This window comes from Barbus barbus (assembly GCF_936440315.1).
Source record: "Barbus barbus genome assembly, chromosome: 44".
Taxonomy (NCBI): Eukaryota; Metazoa; Chordata; class Actinopteri; order Cypriniformes; family Cyprinidae; genus Barbus; species Barbus barbus.
This window is the reverse complement of record NC_136722.1, coordinates 19,909,128-19,929,917: the sequence shown is the minus strand read 5'-3', so window position 1 is coordinate 19,929,917 and position 20,790 is coordinate 19,909,128. Positions and strand designations below refer to the sequence as shown.

At 35.9% G+C, this 20,790-nt stretch overlaps 1 protein-coding gene across 2 annotated transcripts; it reads left to right on the top strand.

Moving 5' to 3' along the window:
• The first annotated feature begins 211 nt into the window (after positions 1-211).
• On the top strand, positions 212-20,781 carry LOC306863580 (uncharacterized protein). 2 transcript variants are annotated; one of them, XM_079407002.1, is made up of 7 exons: positions 212-327; positions 997-1,077; positions 1,877-2,007; positions 3,584-3,698; positions 17,448-19,518; positions 19,649-19,737; positions 19,888-20,781. In XM_079407002.1, exons 1-7 carry the CDS (start codon positions 283-285, stop codon positions 19,969-19,971), a joined length of 2,616 nt encoding a protein of 871 aa, XP_079263128.1. In that variant the 5' UTR covers positions 212-282; the 3' UTR covers positions 19,972-20,781. The 2 variants fall into 2 exon arrangements, with proteins under 2 accessions (XP_079263128.1, XP_079263129.1); XM_079407003.1 differs by lacking the exons at positions 212-327; positions 997-1,077; positions 1,877-2,007; positions 3,584-3,698 and adding an exon at positions 11,219-11,346.
• The last annotated feature ends 9 nt before the right edge of the window (positions 20,782-20,790 follow it).

The following is a 20,790-nucleotide window of genomic DNA, read 5'->3' as shown; positions in this document are numbered from 1 at the left end:
ACACACACACACTTCAAACCATGTACATCTTTCATTTTTTATGTTCACATTTATCCTTCAGGAAAAGAGAAGAGCCCCACCAGCACTTCTTTTCTTTCTTCCAGCTCTGACGCCCACCGTCAAGTCACCCCCTACCAAAACTTCTCTAATGCCAACCCACACGTGCTAATCACAGCTTGTTACCAACCTTTTCTTAGTCTTCTAGACAGACATTGACGGTAGGTTGTTAGCAAGAATAGGTTGTTTATTCCTCTCTCTCTTTCTTTTTGTGTCAGGATCATAATGGAGGAAGAAACCCTGCTGCGAGAGAGACTGCAGGCTATAACAGTGAGTATCAGGCTAGATTTGTATTCTTTTTTGGTTTTGTGTAATAGAGAATTGAGGTTTTATATTGGCAAGTGAAATATTATCACTGTATATATTGTTATTTGGCTTTATTGTCAAGTTGATACTCACCAAACCTGTCTGAAACATGTACAGTATATAACACGAGAAATTCTGCATTGTTATGTCTGGTAACCTTGACAAGGTGAGAATTTTTATTGTGTTATTTAACTAAAATCAGAAGAAAAGTAACTCTATTAACAGTATAGTCTTAACACTTCTGTAGCCTTAATGATATGAACCACTCAAACATTACTGGCCACACAACAAATCCGAGAGATCAATCTATGTTTATCTGCTTAAAAGTTAGTTGGTTTCTGTCAGTATATAAACTCTGTTAAAGAACACTGTGTATATGGAGAAATCGGTCCATGTGTTATTTCTGTCCACACTCAGCCTTTGAGCTGTTACTTTTATTGATGAAGTCATGGTTTATTAAAGAGTTAAAAATAATGCTGCAAAGCCTTCCTCTATATTAATTCTCTCTAGCATGCATGCTTGTGTTAATAGCAAGCCATTAAATGTCACTTATAGAAAAATAAACAACAAAAGAATATGGAGGTCAAGGTGAAATATTTTACTTTGCATAATGTGACTCTGATTTCTCAACAGGACAAAAGAAGAATTCGAGAGGAGATAGAAAAGAAACGAAGAAACATTGAAGAAGAGAAATTAAAGCTACAATATCTAAAGGTATGTATTGATATGAATAATAATTATAATACTTATATAATTATTGTTTAATTATATACACACACACACAAATTGTATTTCATGCAATTGTATTTAATGTATTTATTTTTATATCATTTTTTAATAATAACAGTATAATCTTACTTAGTGAAAATAAATTACAAATATATTATTTATAAATAATGTATTTAAATATAATATAGTATAAAATATAAAAAGTATATTAGTATTAATATAATAGGATACATAATATAACAATACAATATATAAAAATGATACATTATATAAAAATATATAATTAAAAAAATTCAATATAAATAAATGCATTCACATCTTCTCTTGTATATTGTATATGGAATATATGAATGTGTATATGAAATTAGTAATAGTGGTAGACATTTTTATATAGTTTATATAATATTATATTATTACTTATTTAAAATAAGTAACAAATATATTATTTATAAATAATATATACATATGCCCGCATATAATATATATTATTATTCAAATATATTCAGATAAGTAATAATAAAAATGTCATTATTAATAGAATAACTATGAATAGATTAATAGATGAATGCATGTTTGAAAATACTGAAATATCTAATATATTTACAACATATATCTAATAAGTATCTAACATATTTAATATGATCATTAAATGTCGAATGTGTTTGCATTTTGTGATTTTATTAGGTAATGTGTAAAGGTGTAATTTATTATTCATTTACAACACTGTAATGTAAATAAATAAACTGGCTGACACAAGATGCTATGGCCTTCTTTGAACAAATAGAAAAAAACTCTACGGGAACAATGGCTGATGGACGGATTGAGCACCCTGAGCGAAGAGCAGCAGGAATCTGCGAAGGCCCAGACTGAAGATTACCAGCAGCAGACTAAACTCCTGCAGAGCAATATCGACAGGTACTTTCACATCTCCACAAATGAAAAACAACAAAAACTCTATCACTCATGTTGTGCAGGGTTCACAGCTTCCTCTTGATTGAGAGAAGCAAGGGGATTATTCTTGTTTAACCACTGTGATGGGCTTTCAATGTTAGCCAAGGGTTAGACAGACAGACCTCACTCACAGTATTACATAAACTGTCTACTTATGCAACCCGCCTTGGCAGTGAGAGCCAGTTCATGGGCCCAAACAAAACATAAATGAGGGTAATCATTCTGAAACTGAAACTAAAACTCAATTTTCAGAATCATCAGCTCTCTGCACATGCCATAAAAATGTTAAAGATTAAACAATTCTGAAAAATTACACAAGGAGGTGCCATTAGAGTGACTTTCATGAAAGCAGTCTACTTTTTATACATTACAGTTGTTGACTTTTCTTGTCAAAATTTGGATTTTTTTTAATTTTATTTATTTTTTATGGCTTACAATCAATCAATCAATAAATACCTGTATTATAATTTGGTAGAGTACTAAATTAGACTAGACATGATGCACAATAATTAAGTATTAGCTGAAAAGAAACCAGAGCTGTACTGGTTTTTAATAATCAGAAATCAGACCTGTGCTCATACTGTAACATGTCTGTGTCTTCCCTTGTGACCTAGTTTTCCCCGTGTTGTCTAATTAGTCATTGTGTTCACCTGTCGGTCCTCATTATCTGCCCCTTTATAAGTTCCTGCGTGTGAATGTTAGTTTGTCGGTTATTATTTGAAGTTCTCGTGGTTGTGCTGTTATCTTCTTGTCTCTGTTCCTGGATTGTGTATTAAAAGACTGTTTAATCGTTTCTGCTCCTCGTCGTGCGCTCCTTGTCCAGCACTACACGTAACACATCTTTTTTTATTATATTTTAAAAAAAGATGTGTTGAATCTTTTTTTATTATATTTTTTTTGTAATTTTTTTTTTTTTTCTTTTTTTAGCTTATTACTTTATGTTTTAGAGAAAATGCTTATTTAGTTACTGGAGATGCAAATTAGGTGCCATTTATATGTTATAAGCTTTTTTTTTTTTATCTTTTTTGTGTGTTCTGAAATCTAATTTTTGTTCAATTCCTAGACAAACAATTTTAATAAATTAAATAATAAATGAATAATAATCAGTTTCCAACATGTTGGTCTGGGTCAGGATTTCTGGAAACTCTATAAATTTAAATTGTCTCCACATAATGAAATTAAAGGTTTAGTTCACCCAAAAATTTTAATTGTGTCATTATTTACTCACCTGTTTACCTCTAAACCTGTATAACTTTATTTCTTTTGTAAAACACAGAAGATACTTTGAAAAATATCAGTATAATTTTTTGTCCATATGAAGGTCCACTGACAAAAAATATTTGTGTTCTGCAGAGTAAATAATGTCATACAGGTTTGGATCGACATGAAGTTAAGTAAATCAAGATGAACTATGCTCTTAAGTTCAAAAATGTGTTGCATTACTTCAAACAAATATAACTTAGCTCAATTGAACAATCAGCAAAAATATAAATAAATGTTTTTAAATAATGTATATAAATATTTGCCTGTATCTTTGCAGAATAAAGCAGGAAATTGCAATTCTGGAGACACAAGAGCTGGAGCTTTCTGCAAAAGAGGAAATTCTTCTGAAACAACTGAAGGAGGTGGAAAAAACTCCAGAGGACATCATAAAGGTATTGCTTGTGTAATCACTTTAGAAGGTCTGGAGACTCCTTACCGCTTATTACAACACGGAACCACTTAAATTGCATCAGCTTTTGAGTTGGGAACAAGGGAAATCATTACAATGCAGGATGCTGTGAAGATGCCCCTTGGTTTCAAATTGACGTCAATATAAAATTGTTTGATGCCAGTTGCTGCTGTGAGGAAAGGATTGGTTTGCGTGATATGTGATCTGGTGTGTTTTGTATGAAACTTGGTTTTGTTCTTCTTATTTCTTCATCAAATCCCGTTTTGGTACTGCACAAACTACTGTATTTCCCTGCAGGAAGTAAACGCAAATATCTGGCCAGGTAAAGAAAATTCTTCTTTTTGCTATATTGCTATTTGTACAGCATTCTTTCCCATGACACTTCCTCAACAGACCTACACAATGCTTCTTACAGAGCCAGTCCAATACATCTACAGTGCCATACCTGATGTCCCAAAGTCCTATACTCCCAAAACCAGGAGGAGAAGTGTCAAGCCAGGAAAACATGAAACTGATGAAGAACAGGAGAAAAAAGGTACAACGAAGGCTTTTGTTTACATCAACTATTTGCTGATATAATGAGCACTTGAAATATTGGACAAATATGTCAGGATGTTTAGACAGTGCAAACATGTCATCAAACTGTCCACTTCTGTAATTATAGCAATTCAATGTAAATGCAATCAAATTCAATTGATGATGTAAATGCTGTTTTCATTTTTTAATGAAAAAAAATTAATAAGATGTTATCCATGACTGTAATTATGAGCATGACACAGAATTATGAAAGAGGCCCAATAACCCAAATATAGCCAGCTGAACAGGATATTGTATCTAGCTACAGACTGCAAGATGACATGTTTTTTATTAAAGCAATAAGCCACTATAGAGCCCATGTGTTACAGTGCTTTTTTTCATGGGTAGGGGGTAGTTTTAAGCATATTAATTATAATAACTAGAATATTTCCTCCACCAAGTAAGTAAATTTTAGTTACTTACTTGGTGGAGTAAGTACAATTTTTAAATTTAATTTTGTTTACAGTAAATTAAAACAGTAATTTTTTTGTAAATTTTTAAATTTTAAATTAAATTTTTTAGCAAATGTTCTTTTCAACTTTCTATAAAAAAAAGAAAAAATGCATAATTGTTTTCACAAAAATATTAAGCAGCAAAACTGTTTTCAACATTGATATTAATAAGATATGTTTCTTTAGCACCATATCAGCATTTTAGAAAGATTTCTGAAGAATCATGAAACACTGAAGACTGGATTAATGATGCTGAAATTTCAGCTTTACTACAGAAATAAATTACATTTTAAAATATTAAAATAGAAAACTTTTGAGTAAATTGTAATAATAATAATGCACAATATTAGTGTTTTACTGTATTTTTCAAATAAATGCAGCCTTGGTAAATATATAGTAAGAAACATCTTTCAAAAACATTTAACTATTGATAAATATTTTTTATAGATTTACGTTTTATTATTATTATTATTTTTAAACCTCTTGATTTGTGCTGGTTTGTGTCTAACACTGTTATTTCCTTCAGCTACATACACCATGAAGATCAGTGTGGAGAAAGATCTCCGCACTGGGGAGAGTCACGTCCTTTCCACAGCCACCATCGCACCTCTGGATCTCCAACAACAAGGCATCAAAATCTATGATGATGGGCATAAATCTGTCTATGCCTTGCCATCTGATGGACGGGACTCCCAGAATGACATGAATGAGATGAGCCCTCTTGAAGTAGAGGAACTTTTGATGAAAGCCTCAGAGAAGAAAGAACCAACAGATGTGGAATACCACGAACCAGTGTTTTCAAGCCCATTCAGTCGTCCTACAACCCCCCAGAGGACAGAAAGTGGCTACATCTGCCTTCATGGCCTTCAGATGCCCAACAAGAACCAGAGTCCCTTTCAGGCTGAGAACTTCACCAAACAAGAAGCCATTTACATTCCAACCACTAAAGCCAACCAGTATTTGGCCACCAACCAACTGGCTCAGAATGGATCATATGCTAATAGCGAATACAGCGGCATAACCAGGATCAGCCCAGCATCTTCTCCCATACAAGAGTATGAGGAACATCTTCGGATAACTCCAACAGCAGACTCCGGGCTGGGATTTGGACGGTTTTCCCCTCTGAATCAAAAGGAAGACTTTAGTGTCAACTTTGTGAGCTTCCTCCCTCCCGAGGTGGAATCTGGTGAACCTGTTACCATGATCTTCATGGGTTATCAGAACGCTGAATCAGATGAGGAAGATGAAGGAATCCAGGCTGAACTGGTAGTTATTAGTGATGATGATGATGATGAAGATTCTGATGAAGCCACTTTGTCGTACCACCCTCTGGGCTACCGCAGCAAGATTTTCAAACCCAACAGTAAGGTGTACCACTCTGAGATCAGGCCTGGTGCCATCAGAACCTCAAGCTCTGGAAGACAGATGCTTGGAAATGAAACCAAAGACCCGACAGACACAGGTACCATTCGAAGAGTGAGAAGACAATTTGGTTTCTAATTCCATACTAACTTTTCTCAGTTCTTTGCATTTCTTTGAATTATTGGTAAACCTTTACAAGGATTCCATATGTTAACATTAAAGGTATAGTTTATCAAATTCTGTCATTAATTACTCCATGTCATTCCAAACCCATAATACCTTCATTCATCGTCGGAACACAAATTAAGATATTTTTGAAATCCTTTCTGACCCTGCATAAACACAACGCAAATGAAATGTTCGAGGCCCAGAAAGGTAGTAAGAACATTGTTAAAATAGTCCATACATTAGTGGTTCAACTTTAATGTTATGAAGCTACGAGAATACCTTTTTGCACAAAGAAAATGAAAATAACGACTTTATTCAACAATGTCTTCTCTTTTATGTCAGTCTCCGCTGCGCGTTCAGGAAAGTAAACATAACTATAACTGTAACTATATTAGCACACCACACCAATGCATAATAACGTTCTGCCGTTATGTAGCTTTAAATGCTCAAGCTCAGTAAATGTGGATGGATTTCAATTGGCTGTCAATGATTTTATCATTCATGAGCTGGAAAAAAAATTGTTCTGAAAGCAATTTGTAACCTTTATTCTCACAAAATTGGAATGATTATTAACTTTATATTTATCGTTATAGTTATCATCCTTCGCGTGAATGGGATTTTAATCACCATTACTCACCATTATTTACTCAAAAGAAGATATTTGGAGAAATGTCTTAACAATTGAAGCGAGTTGGCTCCAGTGTTGTTTGGATCTCAAAGTTATTTTATAGAGTGTTTCACAGAAGAAAGTAAGTCATACAGGATTGAAACTAAATGAGTTAATTATGGCAGAATTTTAATTTTTGGGTGGATAATTCCTTTAATGCATCAGGTATCACGAACAACCACTTACATTTACATTTTCATTTAGTCATTTGGCAGACCAAGTCTCAGTCATTGTTCAAATAAGTACAAGCTAGTAAGGGAGGGAGAGAAAGATAGAGGGAAAGAGTTTTTTTTTGAGTTTAGGATGAAGTCAAATACTGCCGAAAGAGATGAGTTTTCAGCTGTTGCTTGAACATTGACAGGGATCCAGCATTCCGGATAGGGGTAGGAAGATTATTCCACCAGCCAGGAATGGTGAACGAGAATGTTCTGGAGAGTGATTTTGAACCTATCTGTGATGGTACCACAAGGTGTCGATCACTAGCAGATCTCAGACTTCTGGAGGGGATGTAGGTTCGTAATAGTGAGTGGAGGTAGGAGGGTGCTGAGCCTGTGGTAGTTCTTTATGCAAGCATCAGTGTCTTGAACTTGATGCGAGCTGCCACTGGTAGCCAGTGCAAGGAGATGAAGAGAGGTGTAACATGCGCTCTTTTGGGCTCATTGAAGATCAGTCGTGCCGCTGCATTCTGAATCATTTGTAGAGGTTGGATTGTGTTTGATGGCAGACCAGCCAGAAGAGCATTGCAGTAGTCTAGTCTAGAAACGACAAGGGCCTGGACAAGAAGTTGTGCAGCATGCTTTGTCAGAAAGGGCCTGATCTTTCTGATGTTGTGTAGTGCAAACCTGCAGGATCGAGCAGTCTTTGCAATGTGGTCTTTGAAGATCAGCTGGTCATCAAAGATTACACCAAGATTTCTGACCGAAGTTGATGGGGTAATCATTGATGAGCCTAACTGAATCGTGAAGGCATGCTGTAGAGTCGGAGTGGCAGGGAAGACAAGAAGTTCCGTCTTTGCCAGGTTGAGCTGTAGGTGATGTTCTTTCATCCATGCCGAGATGTCCGCCAGGCAGCCTGAGATCCGTGCAGATACCGTTGGGTCATCTGGTTGAAAAGAGAGATAGAGCTGCGTGTCATCGGCGTAGCAGTGATAGGAGAAGCCATGTGCATGTTGGGACCCAGTGATGTAGTGTATGTGGAGAAGAGGAGGGGTCCAAGAACCGTTCCCTGAGGAACTCCAGTGACCAGTTGATGTGGTTTGGATACCTCCCCTCCCCAGGCCACCCTGAAAGATCTACCGGTGAGATAGGATTCAAACCAGCGAAGTGGAATCCCAGTGATGCCCAGTGATGAGAGGGTAGACAGGAGAATCTGATGATTGACAGTGTCAAAAGCAGCAGAAAGATCCAGCAGAATGAGGACTGATGATTTGGAATCGGCCTTTGCAATTCGTAGGGCTTCAGTGACTGAGAGTAGCGCAGTCTCTGTTGAATGGCCACTCCTGAAACCTGACTGTTTAGCATCCAGTGTGTTGTACTGTGAAAGAAACTCGTTCGAACTCGTTCGAGTGTTTTCCCTACGAATGGAAGGAGAGAGACAGGTCTGTAGTTTTCTAAAAGAGAAGTGTTTAATGTAGGTTTTTTGAGCAGTGTGGTTACCCGAGCCTGCTTGAATGCTGTGGGGAAGATGCCTGTGAGGAGAGATGTGTTGATAATGTGTGTGAGTGCCGGTAAGAGTGTGGGAGAGATTGTTTGGAGAAGGTGTGAGGGGATTGGGTCGAGAGGACATGTTTAAGGATGGCTGGAGAGGAGAAGTTTGGATACTTCTGCCTCGGTGAGGGGACAGAAGGAGAAGATGGGAGTTAGAGCAGTGGATGTGGTTGATTGAAGGTCCTGTGGAGTTGAGAACTGGTTACTGATTGTTCTAGTTTTGTCTGTGAAAAAAGTAGCAAAGTCGTCAGCGTTTATCAAAGTGGTGGGAGGTGGAAGAGGGGGACAGAGTAGAGAATTAAATGTCATTTTCTTACCATTTATTAATCTTGGTTGATGCTAATATCTACATATGCCAAAACATTTTGAAAATGCTTAGTTGTATAAATTAACATTAGTTAATGTATTATGGTTAAACATGAGTCACCTATAAACAATTAATAATTGCTTTAGAAATGTTCATTCTTAGTCCATGATACCTAATATTTTAACTGATGTCAAAGCTTATTGTAACTTAAAGCAAAGAAACATTACTGACAGCCAGCCCTTTAAAAATACTAGATAAGACTTATAAATTAAAATATCTGTCAGAGGAGAACTGAAGTGAACCCGTCTCCTCAAGTAAACTCTTGCTGCTTTACTTCCACCTAGTGGTCTATATCTTCACATTTTGTTAGGGTTTCATATGTTTAAAGCACCCATACTTGGAAAAATGCATGACATGCATGAAATGAAACTTACTGCTTGTCTTATAACAACTGTTTTGCTTGTATGTGATTTATAAAATTTATACTTTGACATGTTAACTTGCTGCTGTGGTACGTTTTTGTAAGCACATTGACTGTTTTTGTTGTAATACAACAAGATTTGTTAAACAGGTACCAGACTTGGGATTTACCATAACACAAAAATATACCATGGTAGCTATATAGATTCTGTCAAAAAGCAAACAAAAAACTGTAAATATGTGGTAACTGTTTAGAAATAAAAATAAAATATTCAGAAAAGAAATCCCATTGTAGTAATTTCTATGGTATTGTGGCAGAGGCAATGGTTACCATGGTAAATATGTGTAATGGCTGATAAAACATAATAGCTTTCTAAGATATCTTTTGAAACCATTATTCATTCTTTACACACTGTCTTTATTTTGTTTCATTATAGGTAATGTGTGATTTAGGGTAGTTTTGTCTTTTTTTTCTCCACCAGAATAATGCACCGTTCTCGTCCATCAGCTATAATAGAGCACTTTGTCCTTGGTAGCTTTTAAGACGTTGTGTCTGCCCAAGAGGTCTTTCATAGCATCTGCTGAAGAGTGTTATGTAATAATCCTTGGCTCGCATTACATAAGGTGCAAAATTAATGCTAAAATCCTCAATGTTCTGCATATTCATTGTTTTCTCTGTTTTGTCATCCCCTGATTTTGGCACGCCAGTGCAGGATGAATGTGTTAACTGCAATCCCATCATTTTCTCTAATGACAGACCGCAGACAAATCAACTGATTTAATTGATTGATTGGCTTGAAACCATCTAACCACGTGCATGCAGAATATCTAGGTGTAGTTAAACTGAAGTATTTTCACTGTCCTCTCCACAGCGCTGCCAATCAAACTGTCTCAGCTAGGAAAATACATGTAACCTCTTCAAATGTCGACATCTTGTATTTCCTGATGAGGATGAAAAGGACTGAGAGACTGATCTGGAAAAAAAAACAACAGCTTATGAATCATATTTGAATGCCAAAAACAGCATTTGTTCATTATTTCATGTTGTACATAATGTTCTTCATTTGACTGTTCTGTAATTTATGCTGTTTGTTGGTAAAAAACATTTTTTCCATTTTTTTTTTTTTTTTTCTTCTTTTTTTAATCAAATAGGAAAAAATATCTGGTGACTTAGTTTTGCACAAGAAATTATATGTCAACACTACTGATATCACTCTTTTGTTTATTAAACTGTTAGAAAAAAAATGTTGTAGTTATATATTTTTAATCAGTGATGTTGTCACATTTTCTAGTACAAAAAACATATAATCATCCCTAAAACAATTTACATTTACTTTACTTTTTATAACTATTTTAAATACAATTCTTTTAGAGAATATTAAATTTTTTGTAAAGTAAAAAATATATTTAAATATACTTTTATTCAGAAAACAAGTTACATTCTTTTAAATAAACAAGTTTTAGTATTTTACACATTTTGTTTTGGAAGTAAAATTATCCTGCCCTACAGTAAAATGACTAAAATTCTGATTAGTAATATTATTTTTTTGCAGTCTGGTATTTGTTGACATGATTCACCTCAAAATTGGTCTAAAAGAAGTGACAAGTGTTTACAACTGCAATATTATTTATTATTTATTTAATAGGCATTTGATCTTCGACTTGACCACTGCGTCAGTGCAGAGGGCAGGCTTTGAGCAGACAGTCATAAACCCTATTAAGGCCAATTCTCAAAAGATGAGAAACCCATTACATGAAACCTTGAGAATATGCTTGATTGACAGAAAGCTTTTAAGAAATTCCTTGTGCGACTGTGTGCGTGTGTCGGAACGGCTGAGGCTGCTCAGCTATTGGCTGTTTCTGGTACATTCAGAGTAAGTCACAGTCTCTGTGGTTACAGAGAAGCAGAGCTTCAGCCAAGACAGAATCGCTGAGCACGTACCCTGTCCTCTCTCTGCTCGTATCACAACAAGGTAGGACACTGAGAACTTTATGAATAGTCAGACTTCTACTTTGTGAAAATGAATATGGGGTGAATAAACTTGTTTAGGTGTTATGCTGTTGGTTTTATGGAGTTTTTGCTGGATTGCTGTTATATTTTCTTCTGGGGTGCTGTAAAGAATGTAATATTATTGAGATGATATTACAGATGCTAAACTCACTGGATTTGTTCTGATATTGTTTAAAGAGACTTGATTTTGTGCAAACAAGTGTGTGAGAGTGTGTACGCTTGCATGAGGTTTTTATCTGCAGTCTGTATTTTTTTAGAGATTTTGATTTTTGTTGGCTCTTTCTACTGTATTTTATATCAGACTTAATATTGTTGCATTATAAATGTGAGAAATAAGATTGAAAAAGTACTTGCATTGATATTTGGTATGTATATTGTTGCATTTTTTATAAGCTGGCATGTCATGGATTTTTAAGAATTATGGATCAGTCATATAAAATAAATAAAACTCATTATTTTGGGCTTGTATTCATCAATGTCTTCTCTGATTTGACCCTTAAGCGTGAAAATGTTGCTGTTGCTGTGGAACAACCTGAGAAACAGAAGCTGTGAAAGTTTAATTAATCCCAGGCTGCTTGTACAAACCTCAAGCACTTCAGAAAACGTGGAATACGAGATCTGAGATGTTGTCAGACAATATCAGCACTGGGCTTCTCAGCTGAATTTGTGTGTGTGGGTGTGTGAGTGTGTGTTTTAGAGTGAATTAAAGTGTCCGCGTGGGTGAGAGGAGGCATGTGTGTGTGAGTGTATGTGCCTGGGGTAAATGTGAGACAGGGATGGATCCTCTTTGGAAATGATTACAGATGAGAAAGTCTCCTGCTCCATTTCACACTCCCATTAATACAGAGAAGAGCAGAGAGCTGCCACATGAACTGCTATTAATATGTCAACAAAAATATATATTTTCTAAGCCTGTATGCATAAATGTATTCATAAAATCCAGTATTCATATTGGCTTATAATACAACTTAAAATCCGGTATGTTCCTTTATAAATTGAAACCACATTTATAACAAAAAATTCAGTCAATTTCATGATTTGAAATTCTAAATCATGAATTTCAGTTCACTAAATTTCATGAAATGAAAATTCAATAAATTTTACGTTATATATGTATATATATATATATATATATTAGTGCTGTCAAACGATTAAGCAAATCCAAAATAAAAGTTTTTGTTTACACACACATGCATGTATATATTTCAGAAAAATATGTAAGGTTTATATATTCAATATGTTTATATACAATATAAATTATCTGAATATAAATATATGCATAAATATTATCAAAATATATACTGTATGTGTGTGTGTATTTATATATACAAAATAAAAATGCACAGTACACACACATTATGTAAACAAAAACTTTTATTTTGGATGGAAAATTAATTGTTTGACAGCACTAATATATATATATATATATATATATATATATATATATATATATACATATATATATAAGGTGCATAAAATCATCTATAAGTAAATAACAATAGATATAATTTGTGTACAGATTATAAAATATATTTCAGATTTTTTATATAATAGATTTATATAACACTTTCTATGATAGATATATAGATAGATAGAATTGTTTTAAAAGTTTCTAATATATATGTATATATTTTTAATTTATAATTTGTGTGTGTGTGTATATATATATATATATATATATATATAAAACTGTGTTATAATATTTATACAAATGAACAAATCATGTTATATAAATATTTTTATAAACTTGATTTTATACACATACTGTATATCTAATTTATATTATAAATACATTTAATATTCCTTTTCATATTTGTATTATTTGTACTTCATTCACATATATTTATTAATATTTATTCTGTTGCTGTATTAAAGCCACTTTTTACTATTTACAAGCAGCTTCACAAAATATTTTCTCAAAAAGTACATGTAATACATTTTTTATAGTCATGTGTAAATAAAACAAACACTATCATTCAAGTTATTTTTCCATTTGAAGCTGATAAATCTCTCAAAATTCTCCACTTGAGACATTTGTATATTAGTCTGCAGTGCTCTCATGCCGCATAGTGAATTTTTTTCTCATCTGAGAACATATCCAAGGGCTCAGTGCCAGTCACATATGTCTGAATGGCCACCTACGCTCTGGCCCCCCAGCACCTGTTACTGTGATGCTCCACGCAGGTTATTATTTCACTCTGAATAGAGCAACCTTGAGTCTAAAATGCTCCTTTTCAATGGTCTATGCTCACAAAATAATGCACACAACTTTTTGGTACTGAAAACAGTTCAAAATGTATCTCTCAATTGTATTTATTAGTGATAGCTCCACCCCAAACTGTTACATTCCCCATGACATCACTTCCTAAAAGAAGTCATTTAAGGAAATCCATCAGAAAGTGACACTTGACATCACTGACAAGCCACTATTGATCAGTCAGCAAAAACAATGGAGCGACTAATCAGAGTGTTGAGTGTACCATGAAGATGCCCCGAGGTGACCACGCTAACATCAGTGACATTAGACCAACTAGCAATGACATTTCTGCCAATAACTCCCGTATCAGACCAAGTTCACTTCCTATCCATGCATCCGCAACATATTTACTCAAGCCCAGAGTGCTTACGGATTCCACTAAGAAGGTTTTCTTGGCAAGGTGGAGATGATCTCCTTCTGGCTCCTGTTTCTAAAGCTCACGGTAGGTACTGGGACACGCTGGTACCTCCGTCTGCCTTCAATGCAAATGTTATTGTCACTGAATAATTTATGGGATACAGATTGTCATGACACAAATGCTGAGATGGAGAGGGTGCGAGCGTGTTGAAGTTTTCTCACAAGCTGAGCTGCTAGAGGAGTTGGGTAGGGGGGTGTTGCCATGGTAGTCAACACTTTACCGCTTGTCATTTTCATGAGGCTTTGTGCCTTTGTGTAGCTTGATTGGGGTGAAATGGGCAGGCGCTGAAGTGGATGGTAATTTCACATAATTTTGACTGTTTTTAGTGGTCGCATTAGCATGCCGCTTGAGTTTTGAATGATTGTGGAGACTTTCATGCAGTGGTGGTAATTATACCAAATGAGTATCAAGGAAAATCTAGACGGTGAAAGTATTTCAAGCCATTTCAAATGATGTGAACAGTTTATGAAATCTGTGAATGGTGCTGTCAATTTGTGCATTTTGATTTCAGCACAACTTCCATATTGTACTGATATCACGTTATGTTCAGCATGAAAGTGTGTAATTATGGTTTTGATGTTCTGAGGAAAAAAAAAACCTTTCTAATCCCCATGGCAGCTGATTTTGTCTGTCAGAAAGAGTTTGAGCGTTAGATTACTTTGGCACTTGGCAGTTGGTACGAATGAGATCAGAAAAATCCATGTAAACAAACCACGCTGCCATGATCAAACGTCTGAAGTGGCGCATCAAGACAAGACAAATAACGACGTGCAATGTGTGATTGATTGTTAATTCTCACATAATATGCCCTCTCAATATGTATAGAAATATGAAAATAAAATGTTTAAAAAACCTGTGGTCAATGAGGATGTTCAGTCAGAGGATTTTCTTCTTTCTCTTCCTTTCCTGGTCTGATCCAGAGCCTATGCTGATTAACTGCAGGACAAAAGTTTCATGCATGAGGAGAAGAGCCAGTTCTGCAGTAGCCTATTATATAATGAATCTACTTATTTCTGCCTACTAAACCCACTTTTGTGAATTTTTTTTTAATAAATACTGCAATGGTAAACAATTGCTTCCACTTTATTCTTATACACTGGAATAATCTCATATAGGGCATAAATGTTGCATATTTTACATAAGGAAGCTAAGGTGAATTTCAAATGCCTGTTTGTTCACGTTAAAAATAGCTTTCACACTATTTGTTAAAGGGGTCATATGATGTGATTTCAAGTTTTCCTTTATCTTTGGAGTGTTACAAGCTGATTGTGCATAAATAAGATCCCTGAAGTTGCAAAGACTAAAGTCTCAAAACCAAAGAGATATTCTTTATCAAAGTTAAGACTCTGCCATGCCCCCCCTAAAACGGCTCATTCAAACAAGCCCCTACATGTCTACATCACGATGTGGAAATATTTGCATATTGATAGTTTTCACGTGACGTCACACCCTTATAGGAACGCCCACCTGGAGGGCAAAACGCAGCTTTGCTACACTGACCGCCAGTTATTTTTACGCAGATTGCATCAAGTAATAATGTAGTAAAACACAGATATTAAAAGGCGAGATTCAGTGGACACCTTATGATGTATATTTTGTACAGGCAAGAGGATGAAGCCAGAATATAAACGCAATGTGCAAAGTTTCACATTAAACGGCTTCCCATAGAGAACCATTAAGGAAAACACTGAACCGTTAAGCAGACTGCGTTCATATTCCGGCCTCATCTGCTTGCCTGTGTCAACTATGCATCATTAATATGGTGAATACTGAATTTGATCTTTTAATATTAATATTTTAAATATATTACGGTACTTTAAGTGTTTTTACAACCTTTTTCTACGGTCTATGATGCAGCCAGGTCCAGGGAGACGCTGTGTTTCTAGGTGAAAAGCAAAAGCACTTTATTTGGCCTTCTGAAAGTAGATGCATTTAGGAATCAATAAGATTACAACAGAACAGCACAACCCAGATGTTATCACAATGCATTTATGGACGACCGTTTCCTGAACCTAAGAGAGAGGAGGTAATTCTGATTTTGCTATGACAATCTGGTGCTTCTGAATCAGCGACTGTAAGTAAGTTTTGTTATTAGTTTAAGTATTTGCTATTGACTTCAAATGCGGAGTTTTGCACGTTGTGTTTGTGTGTATGAGAGAGAGAGAGAGGGTCACATATCACAACACCTCAGCTGTCTTAATCGCAGCTTGTGTACAAACACATATGAGCTTCTTCACTGTGTCTGTCACGCGACTCTGTTCCCCTCTTGGGCTTGAACTGATGGTAAAACTAAGGACATTATTAACTTTATTTACTTTTATTTTGAAAGCTGAAGCTCGTGATTTTGGAAAGGGGTGTTACATTTCCGACAAGAGCTTGTGGTGTTCGGCCAATCACAATTTTTTTTTTATTATTATTTTTTTTACATTAAATAGGCTGTTGTGCTTCCCTCTTACAACTGCTATTTTGCATCTGTTCTAATTCAGAACAGGTTCCGTCTGAAAAAAGAGACCGAGTTACTTTCATAACGTTCATTTTCATTAACGGTAATGGCGTATGAATCGCGAATCCGTTGATGCGGCGGAGGAAGGTAGCCTACTGAAGTGTCTCATGCATCATTTTCAGCGCGAACCATACAAGTCTAATTCTCGAGCGAATAACTCTCATGAGCCAGTTCTTTTAAGTGAATCACAAGAAGCTCGACATATGAACCCTGAATACAAAGATCATGCTAAATCAATGATTCATAAGAGTCTGATCTTTTAATGAATCGAAACCAGTGAATCGATTTAAACCCGATCCGATCCCTCAGGAATCAGTTGGAGCAGTATCATTCACACATTGGCTACTTACTAACCACAATTCGTTCATTTCGTTATATTTCGAATCCATTAACCATTTGATAGCCTACCATATGTGTTGTAGGCCTACTGTACATTCTGTAAGGCTTGTGGAACCTAAAATTTTGTTGTTCATATGACAATGTGCCACATTTTTAACAACAGGTTTGCTTTTGTTCCTCAAATTGTTAATGGAACCATTAAAGAAAATAAATAAATTACTCAACATAAAATTAATTGTGCCACCATTTTTTTTTTTTTTTTTTTTTTGTAAAAGTTATCCATCAAGCAGGTTTTAAACTCAAAACCTCTTGCAAGGAATATTATTTTAAACCACATCAGCTCTAGCTCAGGTAACCCCTTAAGACTGAAAACCTAGCCCTGAAATAAGCCCTGAAAAACTTTCTCGGAAATTTAGCATTACGTAAGAACTACTAAACATGAGTGGGTGCAAATTAGCTTTGATATGCTTTGAATGTTTTGGTGATTAGGGAAATTAGATTTCTCTTGCTGCTTTTGAATTTCTTTGTTGTCTTTTTGTCTTGCAGGGAGCTACGATTAAGCTTGAAGAGGTGGATAGACTGGAAGAGATTGCAGGTTGTTCTCATCCTGAGAATCCAGAGCATACAGAGCTGAAATCCCTGTCTGAGCCTGTAACCATGGAGACAAGTGAAAACTCCTGCACAGCAAACATAATTGACTGTGAAATGGAAGTCCTGAAGACTGAGTTACCTGAGAGCAAGGGCACAGGAAACAAAGATGAACAAGTCTGTTATGATGCTGACATTTTAGAGTCCATTAGTACAAAAGTTGTGGCTAACATTTTAGCAGGCTTACCTCCTACAGAGACCAAGGCTGATGATCTGGAAGATGTTTGCAGTGCGAAAGAGGCGCTTGTTTTGGAGGATCGTCAAGAAGAACTTTATCGCAATGAGTCAATTACCTCTTCAATATCCGACACTCCGTCAAGTGCTGAGAGCATGTATGAGAATGATGTCACGCATAAGAGGCAAGATTCACTAAGACAGGAACCAATGGAGAACATAGCACCCCAACCAGATGAGGTCGACGATGGAGATATGTTGGACCAATTGGGTATAGACTCACAGGAAGCCATCTTAGAAAGTTTTGGATGTGAAGATCCAGAAGAAACCATCCTTGAGCACTACATCCGAGATGAAGTTCTGTCAGACGTCTCAACAGAGTCTTGCCATGACCCAGACGAGCTAGAAGAGTGTCTTCGGGTCGAAATAGCTGCTGTTTCATCAGACAGCGAAACCGATGATAAATGGAGGAACATCTTCTCTTCCTCCATAAATAAGGAAGATGATGATTCCTACATTGACAGTCTTGAGCTGAGTGCACAAGAACTCTTTATTCAAAAACCTACAGTTCAGAATTCGGAGGACATTTCAAAGGAAACTGAAGAGCTGGAGATTCCGGTGGTAGAAGAAGTACTAGAACAACCGGAAAATGAGCCAGTTGAGCTGCCGCAAGAGATATCTTACAATCCTTCCACACTGTTCCATGGCTTGTCCAAGATTTCCGAAGATGATGAGGAGCTTGGACGAGGCTCAGCAACCCACAAGAGCAATTCATTTGATTCCATCAAATCTAATTCCAGCAAAAAGGTGCCAAAAGATTACTGTGTGATCCAGGAAATGAAAAGCGAGAACGTCAGCACGGAACATGTGGATTTCAAAGTTGCTCGCCAACAATGGCTAGAGATCGAAGAGCAAACTAAAAACTTGACGCACCAAGCAAGCACACCAACAACTCGATCTGGCACCTGCCAAGGTAGTCACAGTTTCATGTATACACCTGTCCGTAACATCGAAAGGCCGAAGAGGGATCTTGAGAGCTTGTCGCTTGTAGAGGTTTATGCACACACCCAGTTCAGCCCTTGCTCTGAGGATTCAGGTCTGGACGACTCTAGTTACAGATCACCGCTTGATGACCCAGAGACCCCAATTGAGAAGGAGATTCGCCTAACCTTGGAGCGTGAGGAGAACCTGAGGCGTGAGAGGGGAATGTCAAAATCATACTCCAGTGACTGTGTACAGATAAGGGCGAGATCTGCCAACTTGAACCCTGGAAAACTATGCCAAGAAGTCGATGAAAAAAGGAAGATGTTAGAGGACCAGGATGATGATGATGGAAGTTTATCCAAATCTCTCAGCAACAAGACGCCTTCTTTCATCATTACCTCCTCACCAACCAAGAGTGCACAGATACAAGACATGGCCGCCAATAACGTTATCATCCTTGAGCCAGAGCCTTTCCCTCCAAGTCCAAGGCATGGAAAGATGGTGTCCTCCAAATCTGCTGACTGGAGACCTGAAGATACCCCTAATGTCATCATTTTGGAGACATCAAACCTCATCATTCGAAGTGCATCTGAGTTCAACTTGAATTCTGCATCGGAGGAAACCCAAGAGAAGATGTTCCTCAACAACCCGTTTTTCAAGCTGCGGTCCAGGAGTTCGATATCTCTAGTTGATGAGGAGATTAAGATGGTGAAGCAGCGAGAGGAGGAACTCAGGTGTCAAAGAGCCAGTGTTTACTCGAAGGATCACTTCCTGATGTCTCCAAACCGTTTGGACAGCTCATTGTTTACAGGTACTTCATGCCAAGAGAGAATTTTTCATTCCGTTGATCTGAAGTAATGACTACATCAATGAGACAGCAAACATATGCATGTCATTGTCAGAAAAGATCTGTTCATTCTCGGTTGTCAATTTCATTTCAGATGACGTGCCAATTAAATGTAAATCATCTCCTTCATCTCCAATGAAAACATGCAGAATGGATCGTTCAGCTTTGTCATGTGATCATCGAGTGAGTATATGTAAATATGCATGCAGTGTCACAGCAAAAGTTGAATATCATATTGACTACATGATCTGCAACTTAAATATATAAGGTTGCAGAATTTTTTTTCCAAAGAGAAAATAGAAAATTAAATCACTTTTATTGTTCTCTCACTAGTTTCCTGAACCCTACACTGGAGGCCGACGTAAAAGTGCCATGGCTCTGCGATGGGAGGCAGGGGAGTTTGTGAACAATGAGTAGAAATGGACACTGACGTCAATTTGCAGCTGTTTTACGTAAGAGAATTTTCAATGCTCAAACTCGTCTGTTTATTGTGATAGCATATACACCTGCTACTGCTGCTTGTGACTTTGTTAATGATCCAGAAAAAATCTGCATATGCCGAGATGCCTAAATGTTATTTGAATGTACTGTTTCATGCATATTTGTGATTCCTCTTTAATGAGGTATCTGGAGAGACTTATAAACCATATTTTGAGTGTTTTGTCTACGAAGTTGAGGAGAATATGTATTGTATATTCATATTGTATTTTCTTGTAAGGCAATGTTTGTATATCCCTAAATGATATGAAAATATGAAGCAGTATTACAGGGTTTTAGGATAACATTTAAGTGAAATGTATGCAAAATGGATGTATTTTGTTAAATATCCCTGAAAACAGATAAATTTGGTATCTTTTGTCAAAAGGACATTGTTTTTTTTAAAAGAATTCATCTGAATTTGATTGCTCTAATAATATAAGGCAATTTTTAATGCAATATTCTGCATCCAGATTACATTTCAGTATTTCAGTTACACTCAGTATGAAAACCGTACATCTATTTAGTAATTATATTAATCTAAGAAAATAATCTATTATTTCAAAATGACCTGTTGCTTTGTTGTCTACAGATAATGTGCATATTTATGTCAAACAGTATTGCTTGCTAACCTTTGAATCCATGTCAGTCTCAAGAAAATATCTGCTTTACGTACCGTTTGAACAATCATGTTCAAAATACGAATTCAAAAATAAATGTCAATTAAAGGCAATTGTCTATTTATACTACAACAGTTAA

Coding starts and splice junctions, on each gene's coding strand:
- LOC306863580 (XM_079407002.1), top strand. CDS start 283: ATGGAGGAAGAAACCCTGCTGCGAGAGAGACTGCAGGCTATAACA. Junction 328..996: donor AGAGACTGCAGGCTATAACA/GTGAGTATCAGG, acceptor ATTTCTCAACAG/GACAAAAGAAGAATTCGAGA. Junction 3,699..17,447: donor CTCCAGAGGACATCATAAAG/GTATTGCTTGTG, acceptor TTTGTCTTGCAG/GGAGCTACGATTAAGCTTGA.